Raw genomic sequence first — 23,089 nt, 5'->3', positions numbered from 1 at the left:
TTTGGGAGTCGAACAGACTCCCGGAATGGATTAAATTAAATAATCAAAGAACCACTGTACAGTGTCTATCATGTAGATATAAAACAACATCATCATCAGCATCATCATCATCAACAACAACAACAACAATGGTGGTATTATAACAATCTCTATGTGTTGCCTTCCAGCTAGATCCATTATTTTCTGTGTGGATGCATGAGCAAATGATTTATGAATTGCCCTGAGATCTATGGATAAATTCAATAAATAAATATTGAATTTAATTTATTGAATTTAATTTAATAATTTAGTTAACTAATTATTATTAATAATAATAATAGTTTTGAGTGCTCCAGTATCTTTTTCCCCAGGTGGCTTAAACTGTGTTTTCCACGACTTTCCAATGTATATAATGGAACCTGCACAGCTTTGGCCTTTAACTACCTGTGTCCTTTTAGAAGTGGGTGGGATGCAATCGCATTGCCAGACCCTCCAAGTGTTCCTATTTTCCAGGGACAGTCCCGGATTTACAGAAGCCCTCCCAGTTATAGAACAAAAAATACGGTACTTCTTCTTAACTGTATTTCACTATTAATATATTTCTTCTTAATTGTATTTCAGTTCAACAATTACTTTGATAAAATACATATTTTGTTATGTGCAAACGGCTTTAGATACTTGTTAGGTCCATAAATTACCATTTAGCATATATTCAACACAAAAAACAGCGACTTTTTGTTGTTGACAAAGGACAGCTGGACATATAAAGGGCCCCATTGCCTTCAGTAGCTTAGGGCCTCATCAAACCTAAATCCGACCCTGGTGAGAAGTGTTGGGGAAGACGTTCAACAAGGTTAAAAGCTTCAGAAGTCATTGCTGGCTTGAGCACAGTCTGCTTTTCTACCCATGACAAACCCAACTGGGGCTGACGAAGCACCGAATCACTCATGCAGATATATCACTCGATATCTTATCACCTCATGACTTATCACTCAATGACTCACAGCTGAATGTGTGAATGACGGCCGTTTAAGAGGGCCCAGTGTGAGTTGAGCTCACATGAAAACTCCATCAGTGAGAGAGTGCTGTACACTCACGTGTGAACAACCTGCCTTCATTGAGTGGGCTTTGGCCTTGAAATAAGTGCCCCAGGTTGCAGGGGAAACTAGAGCAGAAAAAAGTGGGACCAAGAAACACCTTGTAAATTTGAAATTTCTAGTGTGAGCATAGATGTAGGGCCTGGCAGGACACAAATCAGTGTGCCCCTGGGGGTGAGGGGGCTGGAATCTTACTTGGGGGGAGGTTGTGGGGGCCTGTACCAGCAAGGAGGCATGAATCAGCCCAGAGATGGAAAGAAGACAAGGTCCCGACCAGAGAGGAATGGCAAATCAAGCTGATGGACTACGTTGAAATTGGAAAACTGACTGGAAAGCTCAGGAACCAAGAAGACAAAAACTTCAGGGAAGAATTGGGGGGGGGGGGGTAGAGTTATGACTTATTTAGGAGACCACTGTAAGCAGATGAGAACATTAGCAGGATTTTAATAACACTTGTAATGTAACAATTGCTAAGGATAATATGGACAGATACAAAATATGGATTATGAAATGCTTTTGAATTCTGGTGTTGGAGGAGACTCTTGAGTGTCCCATGGACTGCAAGAAGATCAAACCTATCCATTCTTAAGGAAATCAGCCCTGAATGCTCACTGGAAGGACAGATTACCTTTTTTTAAAAAAACCAAACATGGAAACTCCTGGGCAGAGGTAGCTAGCGTTGCCATATTTCAAAAAGTTAAGTTGTTAAGCATTTTCCCCATACATCTGGGTTTTTCCTGACATTTGGCAACATCCCCCCCCCCCATGGGTGGTTTTAGAAGGCTGATGGTGGCCCAGCATTAAAGGAGAAATATATCGTTCCATATTTCAAATAAATCTCTGAGCGGTACAAAAGATGCGTTAAAAAAACACACCAACCACAGACAAAGTGTGCTTTTGTTTCATTTCATTTGTGAATCACTTCCCATAAAATACCTCAAAGGGATTTCTCAATGAAAACATCGCTAATGAAAGCAATTGCTGAATTTAATAGATAATAATAAAAAACAGTTATAACCATTAAAAACATTTTTAAAATGTAAAACCAATTAAAAACACTTCGCTACGTAAAAACAATTTCAAATCCAATCCAGAGTGGGATAAAGATCTCTACTTAAAGATGAAAAGAGCTATGTACCTGCCTGATTTGTAGAGGGAGGCAGTTTCCCCCCTTTAAAAAAAACACATTTAAAAAATATCCTTTTAAAGCAGCTATACAAATGAAAGGAACTAACATATGGAGTCCATAACAACAACTAGCAAATCCAAACTACAGAAATTCAACCAGCCCTCCCAGGTATTCAAGTATGTAGTTATAGGTAGCAGATGACTAGTTCTGTATTTTTTTGGGTAGAGTATCATTTACCCGTCAAATATATTTATTTACATTTTTTTTTTATAAAAAAAATGGACTTGCCATGACTTTTTAGAAAACTAGAGGCAGTTTTATAAGCCCCCCACCATTTCCTGCCCCCGGGAGATCTTGCAAAAGACATGCACACATTTATATATATACATGGACGTAAATAGCGAGGGCAACTTCAGTATCAATGGACCATTTTCATTGTGTTATTTTTGTCACATTCCCCAAAGGACAAACATTTTCTGAGGCTTTATTAATATCCACAAATTCCCCCTGCTTGGCAATACAGCTGCTGCTGTCCAAGCAAAACGGGGAAAATAAAGCCAACATTCTGAGAGCTTCTTTCGGGGCTTCGCCAGGGATTTTAATAGAAAACATGACCTCCCCTTCTTCTTTTTTTAAATACTAGGAATTTGGAAGTTTCCTGAAATTAAATCATTGAGCAACGCCCCCTCCTCCATATTTGCTATGTCCTGACAGGCGTGTTTCAAGCAGTCTGCCGCACAAATCACAGTTCTGCACAAATTACCAATTCTGCTCATTTTTCGCCCTAGCTTTTGACACCAGGTGTGTATATTAAGGGCTCACCCTTAATATACAGTGTTCTCGAAGCTACCAGCATGAGTTTGACCAAACTGCGGGAGGCAGTGGAAGACAGGAGTGCCTGGCGTGTTCTGGTCCATGGGGTCACGAAGAGTCAGACACGACTAAACAACTAAACAACAACAACTCTGCTACATAAAGGAACTTGCTGGCGCAAGTTAGGAAGGATATTAATAAACAATATATCATCTCCTGCTACCCTCAACATTCCCTCAATCCTAAACATATTATGTCTTTCTTTTTTGAAGTTTCAAGACTTCATTGTCCAGGGAAATGGCAGGAAGTGTTTTTATTTACCCCCCCTGACAATGTTTGGCATAATGAAAGGCTTTGTTGGCACCCCAAGACTCTGATCAGTTTCTCGAACACCCTGGATTTCCTTCAAACCAAAGTTGCACTGAGTGACTCTGGGGTTATTATTAGGAATCCCGTTGTTTAGTCTTCTCAAACACATTTTCTACCGTTTTTTGTTTGATGGGATGTGCATTAGATATGTTGCATAGGCAACATGGTTTGAGCCTATTGCACTGATCCTGGACTGAATCCACTGGCTGCCAATTAGTTTCCACGCAAAGTGCTGGTTTTGACCTGTAAAGCCTTAAACTGCTCAGGACCACAATCCCTCAAGGATGCCTCCCCACCCCATATGAACTGACCCAGACCCTGAAATCACCATCTGATGCCCTGTTTTGTGTGCCTCCTCCACAAGAGGTCCGGAAGGTGGCAACATGAGAACAGGCCTTTTCTGTGGTGGCCTCCTGCTTGTGGAATGCTCTCTCCAAAGAATCTTGCCTGGTGCCTTCATTATACACCTTTAGGCACAAGGCAAAAAAAAAATTCCTCTTCAACCAGCTGTTTGTCTGATTAAAAGCTGATAGGTTTTAAATGAGTTGTGGAAGGGGTTGGAGAGGAGGCGGGGTTATTAGTTTATTGCTGTTTTTATTGTGGTATTTTGTGGGGGGGTTTTATCTTGTATTTTTATGTTGTGAACTGCGCTGAGATCTATGGATGAAGGGGATCAGGCCAAAGCTACTTCCTGTTGTCTGTCCTGAATCTTCCAACACTCAGCTTCAATGCATGACCACACCATTGTTGTACTATTAGGGAGAAAGGGAGAATCGTAGAGGGAACCTGAGGGTCATCTAGTCCAACCCCCTGGAATGCAGGAATCTCAGCTAAAGCATCCACGACAGATGGCCATACAACCTCTGCTTGAAAACCTCCAAGGATGGAGAGTCTGTCACTTCCTGACGGAGTTTGTTCCACTGTCAAACAGCTCTTTCTGCCTGAAAGCTCTTCCTGATGTTTAGTCGGAATCTCCTTTCGTGTAACTTGAAGCCATGGGTTCAAGTCCTACCTTCCAGAGCAGGAGAAACCAAGCTTGCACCTTCTTCCATGTGACAGCCCTTAAGATATTTGAAGAGGGCTATCCCATCTCCTCTCAGTCTCCTCTTTTCCAGGCTAAACCTACCCAGCTCCTTCAACCGTTCCTCATCAGGCTTGGTTTCCTGACCCTTGATCATCTCGGTCACCCTCCTCTGCAACATCTTCCAGCTTGTCAACATCCTTCCTAAATTGGGGCACCCATAACTGGACACGGTATTCCTTTTTTTTTTCTGCATAATTTTTATTGTTTTTAAAATCATAACAAACAAACAAAAAATACAGCAATTTACACCTTGTTGTCACAAAATAATGTCAATATAAGCCAGGATTTGTGTGAATTTGTTAAATTAGGGTATGGATGATTTGAGGGGAAGCTGAAGGAAGTCTTATAGAAAGAAATCTGGACACGGTATTCCTGGTGTGGTCTGACCAAGATTCTGCAATGTCCTTTTTCATGTGAGGGCAAGTGGAGCTATATACAGTGCTTGTAAAGCAAAAGGCAGATTTGCACAGTATCCTGACACGCAGAACGTCCACTGTAATGCAGGGTGCACAATGGGTGGTTAATCTTGCAGATGGATAAAGAGGCCCTCCGCATGTTCCGCGCCGCATTTTACACATGACACGGGAGGAGCACTTATTCCCATAGTCTACAGTGTGTAAAGTCTACATGTCAGAATGCTATGCAAATTGGCCCGGACTTTGCAGCTGCGTGCCAAACGCTGACTCATGCTGGCAGATGCTCAGCACCGGCTCACAGCTGGGAACCAAAACAGCCAAGACTTTTCATGGCTCTGAAATAGCCATGTGAGAATGCCTTTATTGATTTCTATGCAATTTATACAGGCACAATATTGCAGCTGTTCCTGCTCTATACATGTGGAAAAAAAACAGCTTAAAGTCGCTTCGTACCAAATAATAATAATAATAATAATAATAATAATAATAATTTATTATTTATACCCCGCCCATCTGGCTGGGCCTCCCCAGCCACTCTGGGCGGCTTCCATAGAAACCAAAAATACAGTAAAATATCACACGTTAAAAACTTCCCTGAACAGGGCTGCCTTAAGATGTCTTCTGAATGTCAGGTAGTTATTTATCGCTTTGACATCTGCTGGAAGGGCGTTCCACAGGGCGGGCGCCACTACCGAGAAGGCCCTCTGCCTTGTTCCCTGTAGCTTTGCTTCTCGCAATGAGGGAACCGCCAGAAGGCCCTCGGCGCTGGACCTCAGCGTCCGGGCAGAATGATGGGGGTGGAGATGCTCCTTCAGTTATACAGGACCGAGGCTGTTCAGGGCTTTAAAGGTCAGCACCAATACTTTGAATTGTGCTCAGAAACGTACTGGGAGCCAATGTAGGTCTTTCAAGACTGGTGTTATATGGTCTCGGCGGCCGCTCCCAGTCACCAGTCTAGCTGCCGCATTCTGGATTAGTTGTAGTTTCCGAGTCACCTTCAAAGGTAGCCCCACATAGAATGCATTGCAGTAGTCCAAGCGGGAGATAAGCAGAGCATGCACCACTCTGGCGAGACAGTCCGCAGGCAGATAGGGTCTCAGCCTACGTACCAGATGGAGCTGGTAAACAGCTGCCCTGGACACAGATTTGACCTGTGCCTCCATGGACAGCTGTGAGTCCAAGATGACTCCCAGGCTGCGCACCTGGTCCTTCAGGGGCACAGTTACCCCATTCAGGACCAGGGAATCCTCCACACCTGCCCGCCTCCTGTCCCCCCAGTACTTCTGTCTTGTCAGGATTCAACCTCAATCTGTTAGCCGCCATCCATCCTCCAACCTCCAAAGTCACGGCTTTCTGCTTTTGCAACCACAAAGCTCTCTCCCTCTTAATTAATTAATTCTTAATTAAGTAATGAATTAATTAATCTTCCACTCAATGCCAAAACAGGCATTGTTACATGAAGATTAAGGTATAAACAGCCATAATGAAAACACTCAATAAAATTGTTCCCGTTGAAATGTTAAAATGTAAACACCCATAATTCAAATACAGCATTTCAAACAAGAGAGATTAAGGGAATGTCTATGTAAGCAAGTACTATGGAAACAAACCACGTATGTTTAGCATTTTCAGTCCGTGCTAATAGGATAATGACATCTAGGTTATTTACCCAGATCTGGCCGGCAAACGAGAGGTTTCTCCACCCCCAGTCTAGTACAGTGGTACCTCGGGTTAAGTACTTAATTTGTTCCGGAGGTCTGTTCTTAACCTGAAACTGTTCTTAACCTGAAGCACCACTTTAGCTCATGGGGCCTCCTGCTGCCGCTGTGCCGCAGGAGCACGATTTCTGTTCTCATCCTGAAGCAAAGTTCTTAACCCGAGGTAATATTTCTGGGTTAGCGGAGTCTATAACCTGAAGCATATGTAACCTGAGGTAAAGTAAAGGTAGAGGGACCCCTGACCATTAGGTCCAGTCGTGGCCGACTCTGGGGTTGCGGCGTTCATCTCGCTTTACTGGCTGAGGGAGCCGGCGTACAGCTTCCGGGTCATGTGGCCAGCATGACTAAGCCGCTTCTGGCGAACCAGAGCAGCGCACAGAAACGCCATTTACCTTCCCGCCGGAGCAGTACCTATTTATCTACTTGCACTTTGACGTGCTTTCGGATTGCTAGGTTGGCAGGAGCAGGGACCGAGCAACGGGAGCTCACCCCATCACGGCAAGTCCTAGACTCTGTGGTTTAACCCACAGCGCCACCCGCATCCCAGGTGTAACCCGAGGTACCACTGTAATATAGAGGGCTTGAACTCTGCATTGCATTAAGGCTTGCCCCACTTTATCCCACAACTTTTCCCCTTCCACTCTGCCCTCACCATCATGACTGCCATCCAGTTTAATGGTCCCCTGCAATCTTAGCGCCAAACTAGATATGAAGGGCAGTCACATGGAACACAAGTTCCCCCATTCATAGACAGAGAGAAGCGAGTGGAGGGGACCCAAACTTTGCACAAATGGAGAGTGTTGCCTAATGTCAGTAGGCACTGCAGCAATAAGCCTCCCCCCCCCCGTCACCTCCTGTCCAATTCATTTCCAGTCCTGGGCAGCACAGTTTTAGAAGGATATTGACAAACGAAAAACTGGGCAGAAGAGAGCAAGCAAGATTATGACAGGTATGGAAACCAGCAAGTATTATTAGTATTAGTATTAATCATAGAATCATAGAATCCTAGAGTTGGAAGAGACCACAAGGGCCATCGAGTCCAACCCCCTGCCAAGTAGGAAACACCATCAGAGCACTCCTGACATATGGTTGTCAAGCCTCTGCTTAAAGACCTCCAAAGAAGGAGACTCCACCACACTCCTTGGCAGCAAATCCCACTGTCGAACAGCTCTTACTGTCAGGAAGTTCTTCCTAATGTTTAGGTGGAATCTTCTTTCTTGTAGTTTGGATCCATTGCTCCGTGTCCGCTTCTCTGGAGCAGCAGAAAACAACCTTTCTCCCTCCTCTATGTGACATCCTTTTATATATTTGAACATGGCTATCATATCACCCCTTAACCTCCTCTTCTCCAGGCTAAACATGCCCAGCTCCCTCAGCCGTTCCTCATAAGGCATCATTTCCAGGCCTTTGACCATTTTGGTTGCCCTCCTCTGGACACGTTCCAGTTTGTCCGTGTCCTTCTTGAACTGTGGTGCCCAGAACTGGACACAGTACTCCAGGTGAGGTCTGACCAGAGCAGAATACAGTGGCACTATTACTTCCCTTGATCTAGATGCTATACTCCTACTGATGCAGCCCAGAATTGCATTGGCTTTTTTAGCTGCCGCGTCACACTGTTGGCTCATGTCAAGTTTGTGGTCAACCAAGACTCCTAGATCCTTTTCACATGTACTGCTCTCAAGCCAGGTGTCACCCATCTTGTATTTGTGCCTCTCATTTTTTTTGGCCAAGTGCAATACTTTACATTTCTCCCTGTTAAAATTCATCTTGTTTGTTTTGGCCCAGTTCTCTAATCTGTCAAGGTCGTTTTGAAGTGTGATCCTGTCCTCTGGGGTGTTAGCCACCCCTTCCAGGTCTAAGACATCAGTATTTTTTAATAATATCCATTCCCAAGGGAATGGCTTGGTCAAAGGACTTTGGCCAGACTTCTATGTGATGATTATAAGCACTGTTGTTCATTGGGGGTACATAATTGGATGGCCCTGGGGCAATACCAGTGGGGTTAGCCTTGCTTAGAGTCCTCAGTACTAGTAGGTCCAGTTCAAAGAGCAAGTTTTATATTCAATACATGTCTCAAAACACTCCCATTTGGTACCATTTGATGAACCCAAGAACCCAGGACTTGCAGACACTGACCTTTGCCTCCCTGAGAACTGCAATTACAGCTCTCTGCTTTCAAACGATGCCCACATCAGTCTGAGATGGAAGAGACAGGAAAGTTCCAAGGCAGTTGAGATTCTTTATTTGTGGGGTCGGTGCAGGAGAAGGTCTTCTCCATTACATACTCCATGGTCTTCTCCATTATATACTCCATGGTCAGCTCTATCAAAACCCCAGAGAATTTTTGGAACAGATGTTGGCACCGCTACAGAGACAGAACCCAGAAGTGAAAATACGTTGGCTATTACCTGACTGAGACCTGCTTGTCACATATAAAACAGCCTTACCGGCAAAAGCCACTAAAAGTATTTGTGCTAGTCACATAAAAGAAAACGCTGTAGATTCCTTACCGTATTTTTCGCCCTATAGGACGAACTTTTTCCTCTCCAAAAATGAAGGGGAAATGTGTGTGCGTCCTATGGGGCAAATGCAGGCTTTCGCTGAAGCCTCTTGCTCTCCAGGCTTCAGGAAGCTCTGCGCAACCCTCGGGAGACCGGCTCCGAGGGTTGCGCAGAGCTGCCTGCAGTCCCTGGCTCAGCACACTTCTCCCCATCGCCAGCCCCACAAGCTCGGGGGACAGCGGGGAGGCGGAGCACACCTTCCCGCTGTTCCCCGACCTGGTTCTTCCAGCCCCGCACCTGGGGGGAAATAAATTTTTTTTTCTTTATTTCCCTCCAAAAAAAACTAGGTGCGTCCTATGGGCCGGTGCATCCTATGGGGTGCAAAATACGGTAATTTGATTTATTGTAAATGGTCGCATGATTCTGGATCTTAATAGGTTTTACTGGATTAGCTGCATTTGGAACTGGATCTGTAATGGCTTTTAGTCAAATACAAGCAGTGACTGATGAAAAGGTGCTTTTTTTCATGAGATGATAACTTTCTCCCTGCATATCACTCCTTGAAAAGCTTCCTATGGAAATATAAGGGTCGCTTTGATTGCGCCGTTCATTTTTGTGTTTGACCCCCCCCCCTTTGCCAGTGTTGTGTGGAGGGAAATGCAACCACTGGGCTGGAAAATGCCCCCCCCTCCTGTCCCCCCCGTGTTTCCGGTGTGGCCTTCACAGATACTGGCACAAATTGGGGAGGGGGGTGTTATATATCTCCTTGGTCAAAAGCCAAGGAGCCAATGGCTGCTGAGCTGCGCCCTCATTGTGAGGTCTGAGGGGTGAGGGGGATGCCTCCCAAGATTGTGGCATTGTGATGTCACAAAAACATTGGGCAGCCCAGAGGGTATAAATGTTGGCCAAGACAAAGGCCGAGGCAGTTGCCTCAGTGGAGGCACTCAGCTCGGGTGGTTTCCTGCCCCGTGGTGGCAAGCTGGCCAGAGGACAGAGGTGATCGCCCGGCGCTGGGATGCTGTGGAGCAAGGAGAAGGCAAGTTGAGGTTTACTTGCTGGTGGGATCGCACTTGAAGGTGGATGAAATTCAGCTCTGAAGCAGGGGGAGGTCTGGCAATGGACCTGGCGCGGCTGTTGGTGGTGGACGGATTGCCGGAAGGTTTGCATTCAGTGCCTGGTTGATGCCGCAAGGCTACAAGACTGGCCGAGGGGATGCAAACGGGTTTGGAAGCCTAGTTTGTTTATTAACAGGCGGACAAACCGAGGAGGGAAGCTGCCCCTTTGGCGGCGGGTGAGTGTCCCTTGGCGAATTCTGTGGTGAGGGAAAGTTGCCCATCGGCTTCTAGTGGTGGCGCCTTGGTGAAGCCAGGTTCACATTTGGGGATGTCAGTGGAGGCCAAGAGGCCCGTGAAGTTGGCCGATCCATTTGTGAACGCTATCTGGTGACATTCACCTTTGTCTTTGGCCCTCAACCTAATGTCAACAGACCTACCTTTTGAGAATGTCAGCTTGCTGACATTCGTAGAGCTCTTGACCTTACGTCGACGACCAAAGCGAGGAGGGAAACTACCCGGCACAGCCCTAGAGGTGGAAACCAGGGGAACCAGTGTAGTCCACTTGTGGATCTACCGCTTCAAACTGGTGACCCTCCACTTCTGCAACCTGCCTTGACGGGGCAGGCCAGTCAGGGAGGAAGTTGTCAAGACCAAAGCCTGTGGAAGGGTCTGGGTGGACGCTGGATAGTCGCCATCCCATCAACGTGTTTGCCTTTGCCTTTCAGGGACATCCAATGCCGGCGAAGTTTTCCCCAAGACCAGACAGTGGCGGCAAGCTGGCAAGTGGAAGGAGGCGATCGCCTGGCGTTGGGATGCTGTGGAGCAAGGAGAAGGCAAGAGGTCTGAGTGGGTGCTGTCGGATGGTGGCCACCCCACTCATCTGTTTGCCTTTGCCTTTCAGGGATGGCTGGAGCCGGCGAGGTTTCCTCCGAGACCAGCCATGAAAGTCATGAAGAGAACCGCAGGACTTAAGCCAGACAACTCCTGTTTTCTAAATAAACGGCTTTCTAATTTTTATTCAAAATAAACGTTTTCTGAAAAGAAATCTGTGTTTTGTGCCATGTTTTTATTGTATGGGAAATCTCTTAAGTAGTCATGTCACAGGAAGAGGAGGCTGACCCCTTGTGATATCACAGGGAGTCTGTAGCCAACGGCCACAGCTGGGGAAACATCCGCACAGCCCTCACTGGCCTCACAATGGGGGTGGGACACACCTCATTTTTAATAACTGCTGAGGTGCCCCCCCCCATTGTGAGGCCAGCGAGGGCCGCGCAGATGCCCCCCCAGCCGTGGCCGCCGGCCACAGACTCCCTATGATGTCACAGACATCCACCAACTCCCTGTGATGTCACAAACGGACATGGCAAATGAGGGAAAAGAGGCAGTTTCTGGAGGGGGGGGAGCAGCCCCTGGAGTCTGGGGGCAGGCAGGGACAGCTGGAGACACAGAATCGAGTTGCCAACATTTGTGCCCTGTGGGCTCATCTCACCTACGCAGCTGCCAATAAAATAAAATGAAATCACAATTGCTTTTGTCAGCCCACCACTTATAGGTGGTTGGAGATATGGGAGGTGAATTCAGAGGGAAATGTACTGTAAAATGACCCCACAGGGAAAGCAAACCCTCCAAGTGCTCCTATTTTCCAGGGACAGTCGCCCCAGTTTCTAATTTGATCCCAGAATGTCGTGGTGCTACCTGAAGGAAGGAACCCTGAAGGGAGACTGGAAGTGGACTTCTGCTGGTTTGCAAATGATGGAGCAATTCCTGTCTGTCACCGTTTGAAGTCTGTTCTTTCCACATTTCTTTCAACTCTCCATTCACCACCGTGCATGTCAATTTCAGGAAGACACATCATCTGATGAAACAAGCTGTGTTCCAAGCAGTTTCACCAAAATGAGGGGAGGAAACATCAGGACCCATTTGCACTGTCCATTGGATGTGGTAAGATGCCGCTTTAAACAATAAAACAACGATCAGGGTGGCGATACAACGGCTACTGCTAACACAAGATACTATCACCGAGGCAACTATATGTAAACAAACAACAAAGGTCCACTGAAAAGGCAGATATACTTTCTTTCCCAAATAGGTTTTATCTTTAACACTTGCAAAAACAGTAAATAAAAAATTCACTTGTACTATACCAGCGGTTCAGTGCTCATTTCTTCTCTTTCCAAGATAGATTTTATCTTGAACAATTGCATTGGAAGATGAAGATTCACTGTTCCAGGAAACTCCCCAGCCAGGCAAAAGCATTTGAGGAGGGTGCAGAGCACGCTGGGTGAAGCCGGGTTTAGCCTGGGGAGAATCCTGAGTGGAAGTTGAAAGTTGGTGGCCACCACTGCCTCTTGTGGTAGGGAGTTCCATGGTTCAACTCTGCTATAGAAAACTATATGCACCTTAACTGGGAATAAGCTCCGTGGAAGACAATACTACTTTTTTTCTGAGCAAAAGTGTGTAGGATCGCTGTTAGTTACTAATTACCTGTTTTTAAAAATGAAAATGATCCAGTTAATATACTAACCAAAAGCACCAGAAAATCCTTTGTAGGAAAACTGAAAACGAGACATGGTTTTATGAGTTGCATCCCCCGCCACATTCAGATAACCAGCTTTATGCAACTTCAAACATGGTATTTTAGAGCCCTTTGTGTCATCTAGGAGAGATTGTGAATCAGTACACCAGAGACCCAGGAGGCCCAAATCATATGCTTTTGCTTGGTGGGGTGGTGGGCGCGATTTAATATGTTTGCAAACCTTGATTAATCACACCAGTTAATCATTTGCAAATTACAGGCCTAATTTTTTTTTTACAGAGCTTAAAATCTTGTATTTCATAGTCACAGATATTCATCACACTGATACAGGGGTTTATTTTATTTTATTTAACATAAAGGGGCAAAAAGGCTGGTTTATTAAGAGGTGGGCAGGTCTGAAGGGCAGAAAACAAGTTGTCAAATACATGTTCCTCTGAATCCGTGGCAAATTCCTACAAGTCTCCTGCGAAGACTGAATGCCAAGCATCACAACAGGGTGAGAGTTTTGAACTGACAAATCAAAAACTGGGGCCAGCCTTTCAAAGGAAATGTCCACACAGTGTAACAGTTATGGCAGCCAGGAAGACACTTTTAGATTCCCTGTAAAAACAGCTGCACATAATTCATAATCATAATTCACAATATCACTCGCTCTCTTATCAAGTAGCTTATTAAATGATCACCAAAGATAAATGACTTCTTTATCAGCTCGAACACGGGATGTTAAAGAGTTTTAAGAAATTCAACAGCTTAGAATGGCAATATCCAATAGCTGAAACTGTACAAGGGGAAATCTTTTCTTTTAACATGACACACAGAAAATGTTATAATTCAAGATTATAATAAAACCACACAAATATTAACACTCTCATCCACATTAAGCTGGTTTGAATTTTCAGGTAGACATTAAGAATAGACCCAAACATTGCCTTTTCCATTTCAAATTGCACCCAAGATTAGACAATTGTCCGAGGAAGATGATCTGTCCTTCTTGGACCTTTGTATCCCAAAGGGATGAAAAATACCTATCCACTGATTTCAAGTGACCCACAGCCAATTTTTTCTTTTGTCACACAATACAAAGAATACTATAACAGAATGTGAGTGTTTTCCAGAACCAGATCTGTAACATGCTTGTGTTCTTCCAAGCATTATCTGGCCTTGTGTTATGGACACGAAACAGTCTCAGAAATTAAAACCTTGATGTTGAGGCCTAAGGACACCGAGTCCCAGTAACCTTGCTTCTGAACGCTGCCAGGGTCTAGGAGGAGGCCAGGGTCTATGCAGTTTCCCAAAAGAATATTCCTCTGCCATCTTCCAAAGGCCAGACGCACGTTCCCCCACCTCTAAAGGACCATTTGCAGGCTCCAGAAGCATGACTTGACTTGGTCACTCTTCAGAATTTAATTCTGAGACGCCTTTTCTAATACAGGGAGTTTTTCGACCAGTGCTCTGTGGTCTATATTGATACTAGCTATGAGCCCGCCTTCGTTGCCATCTGAACCCGTGTAACTGATTTCCTCCCCAGCCAATATTAGTATTAGTACTATTTATATCCTGCCTTTCTGCCAAGTTCAGGATTCAAGGTGGCTTGCACCATTTGAATGCAACAGTCACCAAAATGACACATAAATGGCCACCATGATTCGAACTCAGCTCTCCCCGGTCCGAGCCTTGCACTCTTAGTAACTCCTCTGTGCTAGCTCTGTATTGCTTCTGCATGTTAGCCGAATGTCAGAAGCATCAGCTCCTGCAAAATGTGAAACTCTGGAACACTCCAGACGCTTAACTCTGAGCTAATAATAATAATAATAATAATAATAATAATAATACAAGCCTATTCAGACTGGGCCAAGAAGGATCTCCTGCTGCCCTCTAAAATTCTGTTTGGAGGCAAGATCTGACGGTTGTGATGTATGACTCATTCACCACAAGGGAGAGGGAAAGGATGAGTTTGACAGAGAACACAAGCGCGTTTTAGATCTTCAAATGCTCGAAGTGTACAAATGGAAATTGATTCAGGAACAACAAAAAGCATCTACCACCCACCCAGACTAGAGCTGTTTCTGACCTATGGGGTAGGTTGGGGGTCTCTGAATTTCAAACTCAATCGATTTGCTCTCTTGTGGAAGAAAGTGATATCTGCTTGCGGAGACAGAGGATTGTTGCTGTTGTTATTACACTTTTCCTCCAAGGAGCTTGAGGTAGCATGTGAGTGGTTCTCTCTCTCCTCATTTAATCCTAACAACAACCCTGTGAGGTAGGCTAGACTGGGAGGCAATGATGGGACTGAGGTGAGCTTCATGACTGAGTCAGGATTTGAACTCAAGTCCTGGTCCAACACTCTCACCACTGCTCCACCTTGGCTCTATATAATTTTCCAAATCCAGGGTGGGATCCTGCTAACTCCTCCTAGTGCAATGGGACTTTCTCCCCCTCTTCACCCACTGCATGTCCCTGAGCCCCCAAAATTGGCCCGGAACCCCCCCAAACAGCACATGGGGCTTGTTCCATCTAGCAAGATGAAAAACTGGTACAGTCATACCTTGGGTTGTGAACGTGATCTGTGCGGGAGGCACCTTCGCAACCCGCAGTGTTTGCAACCCACAGCGCTGTGTCTGCGCATGCATGTGACGTGATCCTGCACTTCTGTGCATGTGCAAAGTGCAATTTAGTGTTTCTGCGCATGTGCGAGCGCCGAAATCCGGAAGTAACCCACTCCTGTACTTCCGGGTTTGGCACAGTATGTAACCTGAAAATGTGCAACTCGCCGCGTTCGCAACCTGAGGTATGACTGTACTGATTTGATGGTTGCCATAGTGCGATGTTGATTTCCCCCTCTAAATTATTTTATTCCTTTTAAAGGAAGGTGAGCAGGACTCACACGCCCGATTGTCTATTGAGGAGGCCGTTTCAGATCTCAGCACTTATTTATTTACATTTTTATTCCACCCTTTCCCCAAAGTGGCCCTCACCATGGGTGGGGGAAACTGTGGCCCCTCAGAGCTGGTTGGACTTCCTCTCCCATCTCTCTCAGCCAAGATTGACAGCACTCACGGATGATGGGAGTTGTAGTCTGGTGACCTCTGGAGGGTCACAGGTTCCCCAGCCCTGCTCTCACACTTCTCCCTCCACAGATTTCATCTTCAGAAAATTTGAATTATTTAAAAAATTCCACCTCCCTCAAAACAAAACCAAAAAACCCCCAAAACTGTGCATTTTTAATGTACACTTGCCCCAATTTTTTGGCCAGAGAGCTTGTACTGCAAAATTTGGGGAAGTGCAAATTTTGAAGAATGCTGGTGTCTATGGTTTGCATATTGTTAATTTTGTGTGAATTAGGTAATTTTGTCTTTAAATGCTAACTGAACTGCATTTATCCCCCATTCCTTCACAGGCCTAGTTCTCAGTGAGATGACACACCTGTGCCTGGGCTGTCTCACTGCAAGTGGAAACTCAGGTGGCTAAATTCTCCTCCTTAGCAATAAATAAATGAATAAATAAATCCCTGCATGTAGAAATCTAGCACATCAGGGGTTTCTGTCTTGAAGAAACATCTAGTGTGCATCCTAATTCAGATGATGGCTTGGTGTTCATACAAAAGGGTAACCAGTCTTACTGGGAGGGGATTGGCGTGTTTGTGTGTCACTCTGCTCCTGATCCAGTAAACAAATGCGTGGGCCTGTAGCCCAATCAGAACACTCGCCAGGCTAGGCAGAGGAGGAGCTTCTATCTCCCTGGCAACCATCCTCCACAGCTTGGCCCTGTGACCTCACAATTTAGACACCGCAACTCTGTTGGGGAGTTCTCATCCAATACAGAGATCCCCATTTATTTATATTTTTTGGAAGAGATGGAAACTCCAGAGGTGAATTATGGGGTGTGGGGTGGGAATTATGGGACTGGAGAATGAGCACATTTGCAATAACCACAACATGCCATTAGAACAAAAGGAAAGTAGAATATTTGAGCCAACCAACAGAACGAGACAATGAACAGAGGTGATAGACTCCGAACAGTTCCACCTCAGGTGTGGAGTTCTATCTCTCCCCACCCTCAAAAAAACCCCAATCTCTGTGCAGGTACAGAAATGAGCGCACAGAAGGAGAGTAGCCGTGATCTGCTCCTTTGTTGCTTCATACGCAGAACATCTTTGCAGAAGGGAGGATACAAAATGTAGGAACCCCCCCCCCCAAAAAAAAATCTGAAGCCACCCAGAATCTGAATCGGTACTGTCCTGAATTCTGCCACCCAACTTTACCTTCTCATCCCATGTAACGTCAGTGGCGTAGCGTGGGGGGTGCAGGGGGGGGCCAGCCGCACCGGGCGCAACATCTGGGGGTTAGGGTTAGGGGGCGCAAATCCACGGGTTAGGGGGCGCAAATCCACGGGTTAGGGGGCGCAAATTCCTTGCCTTGCCCCGGGTGCTGACAACCCACGCTACGCCACTGTGTAACGTAGAAGCAGTACTTTTCTTTTTAGGAAATCATAAAAGTGCCGTTACTCACCATTAAGTACGGGCCACTGAGTGCCCTTGAGTACCCCCAGAACCCCCACCCCCCCACTGTGATATAAGTCTCTGCTCAGGGCAGGAATAACAAGTATGGTCTTACCTGCGTAGTGGTCAAACACCGTAGGAACGTATTCTTCCGGAAAAGCATCGTTGGCGTAGCTCATCAGCAGGCAGGTCTTGCCCACGGCTCCATCCCCGACGACCACACATTTAAGCATCTTCTTCACGTTGCTGTCACTGTGCTCTCCATCTTTGCTGCTCATCCTGGCTGTTTGTTTTTATCTACCTGCCCGCTTCCCCCAGAATCTCAGGCATACATGCAAGCAGCAAGGTCCCTGCTCCCCAAAAGCCTTCTTTCCTGAGTTAGTTTCTGTAGTCCTTCCCCCCCCCCCTTTTGTTTTCTTTTCGAAGTATTGGGCCTTCACGAAATCATAACGCTGAATCCCCAAGCTTGTCCCAGCCCGAACTTTCTCAAGCCGAGAAGAAAACCACGCGGGGGAAGAATAAATAAGACAATAATAGGGGCATGAGCGTGTTGGGAGCCCGAGTCAGGAAACCTTCATCTTGGATGCAGAAGGACTTTGGTTAAAAATAGACGCCGTCTGAGGAACAGAGTGCCTCCTTCTCTTCGTTGCTCCGGCCTGCAAAATCTGGGATTTGTGCTAAGCCCACCCCACTGGCCATCGCATTCCCAAGCGGAGAAGGGAAGCTGGAGGGGTTTAATGGACGGTTTTCATTTTCACGCAAGCCCTTTATTTCCCCCAGCTTGCTGTATGTCAGGAAATCATGAGTTTCCTGCCGAATTCCATATTAGGATGAGTGGGGCTCATGAAGGGCTGCGAACAATAGGAGCTCTGTGTGTGTTTGTACTTTGCAGGAACTCTGCCAGGATGTGGAGGAAGAAAAGCGCTAGAGGTCTCAGCGCAGGATGAAGTTCGGAGGCCTCCTGCTCTGGGGAGACTGGCCTGAACGCTGCCACGACTCCAAAGGTGACATCGTAAAAAGGCAGTTCTGTAACTCGGGGGGCAGGGGGCTTTCGGCTCTGTGCCCCCTCGCGAGGAGTCGCCAGCAGCGGCAGGCAAATATAAAAGGATCATCTGGGATAGAGATCTACATACAAATGATACCAGAGGAGTTAGCTTTGTGCTGACCCCTCCTTGCGAGGCACAAGTGATAGCATCTGGGACAAGTTAAGAAAGGTCGTGGTCCTTTAAGGGCACCACTTTTGGCATTTCAAATCAGATAGACTGCTTCTGTTTAGAGGCAGGAGTGCAAGTATCTGCTGGCCAACCAGAATCTGCTGGCTAGATAGGACCCAACTGGGTTTTCTCCTTCTCCCTAACAGGCATTATTATTGGCCGAATGTGCTCTGCTGTGTTAGGCTGCAGGTGCAGAGGCTGGCAGAAGCTGCCATGGTGCCCTCACCAGCCTCTGAAGAAGCTGGCATTTGCTTGTTGCTGACCATCTTGAAACCATGGTGGGGTGGCTGAAGCAGTGGGAAATTGGGGTTCGAATCCCCAGTCATCTATGAAGCCCATTGGATAACTTTAGGCCTGTCACTCTCTCTCGGCCCTAACCTAATAGGGTTGTGGTGAGGATAAAATGGGGATAATAATAATAATAATTAATAATAATAATAATAATAATAATAATTTCATTCTGAAGGAAATCAGCCCTGAGTGCTCACTGGAAGGACAGATCTTGAAGCTGAGGCTCCAAGACTTTGGCCACCTCATGAGAAGAGAAGACTCCCTGGAAAAGACCCTGATGTTGGGAAAGAGGGAGGGCACAAGGAGAAGGGGACGGCAGAGGACAAGATGGTTGGACAGTGTTCTCAAAGCTACCAGCATGAGTTTGACCAAACTGTGGGAGACAGTGGAAGACAGGAGTGCCTGGCGTGCTCTGGTCCATGGGGTCACGAAGAGTCGGACACGTCTAAACGACTAAACAACAACAACGACAATAATTCTATAGGCAGGGAAACAAAACACAACCGTCAATAATACCTGGGATAGCTCAGTTGGTACAGCAGGAGACTCATAATCTCAGGGTTGTGGGTTCAAGCCCCACGTCAGGCAACAGATTCCTGCTTTGCAGGGGGTTGGACTAGATGCCCTCATGGTCCCTTCCAGCTCTCCGATTCTATGATTCTGTTTTAATGGCTGTCTCTTATGTTAAGGGACCACTGTCCATTTTGCAAACAGTCTAGCTTCTGCTTCCCTGTAGCTGGTGCCCCGTTACCTGACTCTAGTTTCATCATGGTTAGAAAGCGAGGATTGAGAGTGATAATTTGTATATGGCAAGACAGAAAGTCAGAACGTAAAATGCACCCAGGGGTTAATATTTATTTACCTACCACCAGCTGTACGTGGAGTCTGTCTTAGGGATGGGTGAATCTGTCAATTTCGATTTCACTCAGTTTCTCTTTTCCGAGTCTTAAAGTTCGTTCCTCCATATTTCCACATCAGATTGAGATTTTTTTGAAAAAGAAAAATCCCTCATGAAAATTCACCTTTTGCCTGCAGTTCTCCTAATGCAACTCCCCCCTCTCTAAAACATACACTTTAGCCACACTGAAATGTTTTGGGCAAGGCAGTCTTCCCAAATATAATGCATTTTTTGCAAGCTGCTTTCACTAAAATATATATCTCAATGCAAACTTTTCTCAAGCATATGCATTTATTTTATTTTATTTTACACAGCAGCTGGCTGGAAAAATGCATTGCAACATTCGGAGCAGTACAAGTTTCGGGAGAGGGCTGTTTTTTCAGTTTGTGTATCGGGTGGAATTTAGAGTAGCATTAAGTGGGGAACGTAGACAAGGAATGAGGTCTTCCACCCCACCATTCCCAATGGGCACCAGTCGGAAATGAACCAACAGTTACAGTTCTGTATTTCTGGTCGCCTTATCAGTTCTGCCTATTTACTGCTTCTTCTAATCTCCAACTCTGCCGCCCCAGGCCAACAGCATTGGAGCCAACACATGGGTGCTGAGGAACAAAAAGGAGGTGGGCTCTGCTGAATTTGGAGATGTGCAGAAGCACAACAGAACTTCTAAACGCTGGCAGCACCTGGAAGAAAACAGCCCATTGAGAAGTGAAGGGGGGTCAAAAATACAGTAAAGGTTTGCTATCTATGCTAGCATTTGATTGATGTTGGAGAGAGACTGAGTTGAGAAATAAGACCAAGGGTGTTGTTGTTTAGTCATTTAGTCGTGTCCGACTCTTCGTGACCCCATGGACCAGAGCACGCCAGGCACTCCTGTCTTCCACTGCCTCCCGCAGTTTGGTCAAACTCATGCTGGTAACCTCAAAAACCCTAACCAAGCATCCCATCCTCCATCGTCCCCTTCTCCTTGTGCCCTCCATCTTTCCCAACATCAGGGTCTTTTCCAGGAAGTCTTCTCTTCTCATGAGGTGGCCAAAGTATTGGAACCTCACTGTCTTTCCAGTGAGCACTCAGGGCTGATTTCCTTAAGAATGGAGAGGTTTGATCTTCTTGCAGTCCATGGGACTCTCAAGAGTCTCCTCCAACACCATAATTCAAAAGCATCAATTCTTCGGCGATCAGCCTTCTTTATGGTCCAGCTCTTACTTCCATACATCACTACATCCACTCCATGGACAAAGACAACAGACCAAGGGGTACATATTGATATAGGAATGTATTAGATAAAATGTAAAGAAATATACAATAATAAGAGTACAGTCATACCTCGGGTTACAGCCGCTTCAAGTTGCATTTTTTTGGGTTACACACCCGCTGAAACCTGGAACGAGTTACTTCCGGGTTTTGGCAGTCGTGCATGCGCAGAAGCGCCAAATTGCAATCTGTGCGTGCGCAGACGCGCTGCTGCAGGTTGCGAACGTGCATGCTGCACGGATCACGGTCGCAACCCGAACGTCCACTGTACATTAATTTGCAAAAAAGGAATATACAATGGGATAGACAGGAAGTATATGATTTTGGAATAGTTTTTTGTTCTTGTTTTTTTCCCCTTTAGGTATATAAACTTTTTATATAAACTTTGTATAAATGCTGAAAATTATATTATAATAAGCCTTGTAATGTAATATGATAATATTTACCGGTGTAACATAAGAACTTTAATAAATAAATAAAACTTTTTTAAAAAAACAAAAACTCAAGAGAAGTGAAGGGGGTCAGAAATGTCGAGAGTCAATTAGGGGTTTCTGGAATGTAGGGTGAGGAATTGACTTTACTGAGCCCCAAACAGCCTATGGCATTCAGAGTGGAAGGAATGGCTGGCTAGATGGAGCACTCTTGTTAGAGAATGAGGATATACCGACACATTTCTTTTGCAGCTCCCACTTGTTATAAACCAGGTGCAGGGAGCCTGGAGAAGGCATCCGTGTGTTGCTAGACTCCAACTCCCATCATCCTCTGCTCTTGCCAAGCTGGCTGGGGCTGTTGGGAAATGGAGTCCAACTTTATCTAGAGGACCACCCCCCTCCCTCGCCCATTCCACATCCCTGTTATAAATAGTGAAATGGGCCTAAAAGGGATGGATGCCAAAGATACAAGTCCCATTAATAAAATTGTGTGCGTGCGCGTGAATGTTTGACCTGCGCTAACAATGTTGCTATTCTTATTGCTATCGAGGCAGAAAGAAAATAGCCTCAATGAACGTTCTTAAAATACGCTGCTTTCTTCTGCAGTTTAATCTTGGCTATATCCAGGCTTGAGCCTTTGAGCTTTGCTGCTAATCTGTCCACCCACCCACAAAGAAATCTCTGTGCTTTCCTCTTCTGCTGGAATCTGAAATTCCACCCCCCCATCAGTCCTACATCAAGTCTTAAAGTCAAAAGTGACCGGGTTGTGCTGTAGCACCAGCCCCCCAGTGGGTGAGACCTGCACCCCCAATAGCAGTCTCTTTCCCTCCTCCCACACTTTAAAGCATGACCTGAATATTGTTTTTCAAAGGGCACAGCTGCACCAAAGCCTTCCTTTTGCAGGGGAACTGCAAGCTTGGATTAAAGTATCGTGCGCACCCCAAAACTACAGTTCCTAGGATTCCTTTTGGGGGTTGGGGGTAGCCACATGGCAATTAAACCATTTGCAGTTGAGCTGTGCCCCAGTCTTGAACACTTTTAGACTTTTCAATTCAGGTGATCCTTTTCCAGTCTAGGCTCCACCCCTGATGTGCACCTGATCTCTTAGCGGTGATAAGATCTGCGCTGGTTTAGGAGCCGATGGGAATTGTAGTTCCAAACATCTGGAGGACGTCATGTTGGCAAAGGCGGTATATGGGACAGTTATGCAAGTACACCTTCTGCATCCCTGTTGAAACATGGTGGAGGACGGTGTGCATCCTAAAACACCTTCATCAGTCAGCAGTGCATGAGACTGGGTTTCAGGGTTGTGGGTTTGAGCACCACGTTGGGCAAAAGATTCCTGGGCTGCAGGGGGTTGGAGTAGATGACCCTTGTGGTCCCTTCCAATGCTAAGTTCCATGATTCTATGAATGCTTTGGTCATTATCTGAATGCATGTAAAATAATAATAATAATAATAATAATAATAATAATAATAATAATACAGTGGTGCCTCGCAAGACGAAATTAATTTGTTCCGTGAGTTGCTTCGTCTTGCGATTTTTTCGTCTTGCGGAGCGCGGATTCCCTGGGTATTAACGGTTTTACGAAAAAGGAAGCAAATCCGCAAGACGTTTTCGTCTTGCGAAGCAAGCCCATAGGGAAATTCGTCTTGCGAAGCACCTAGCGAGTTTTTCGTCTTGCGAGGCATTCGTCTTGCGGGGCACCACTGTAATAATAATAATAATAATAATAATAATAATAATAATAATAATTATACCCTGCCTTTCTGGCCGGGCCTCTCTAGCCCCTCTGGGTGGCTCCC

General features: G+C 45.7%; 1 protein-coding gene and 1 long non-coding RNA gene across 2 annotated transcripts in view; one reads left to right on the top strand and one right to left on the bottom strand.

Moving 5' to 3' along the window:
- RHOJ (ras homolog family member J) overlaps positions 1–18,184 on the bottom strand; it is a 66,697-nt gene extending 48,513 nt beyond the window's left edge. Inside the window, exon 1 of the mRNA XM_079963264.1 lies at positions 17,311–18,184. Coding sequence (XP_079819390.1) covers positions 17,311–17,473 — 163 coding nt within the window. The 5' untranslated portion in view covers positions 17,474–18,184. The remainder of the gene's footprint in view (positions 1–17,310) is intronic.
- Positions 10,018–11,206, top strand: LOC307208788. The gene is made up of 2 exons (XR_013835235.1): positions 10,018–10,142; positions 10,887–11,206. It is a non-coding gene; the product is annotated as an uncharacterized lncRNA (long non-coding RNA).
- Positions 18,185–23,089: the final 4,905 nt, after the last annotated feature.

Source organism: Podarcis cretensis (genome assembly GCF_951804945.1).
Source record: "Podarcis cretensis genome assembly, chromosome: 1".
NCBI lineage: Eukaryota > Metazoa > Chordata > Lepidosauria > Squamata > Lacertidae > Podarcis > Podarcis cretensis.
Note: the sequence above shows the minus strand (reverse complement) of the source record. Positions and strands in the feature narration are given on the sequence as shown.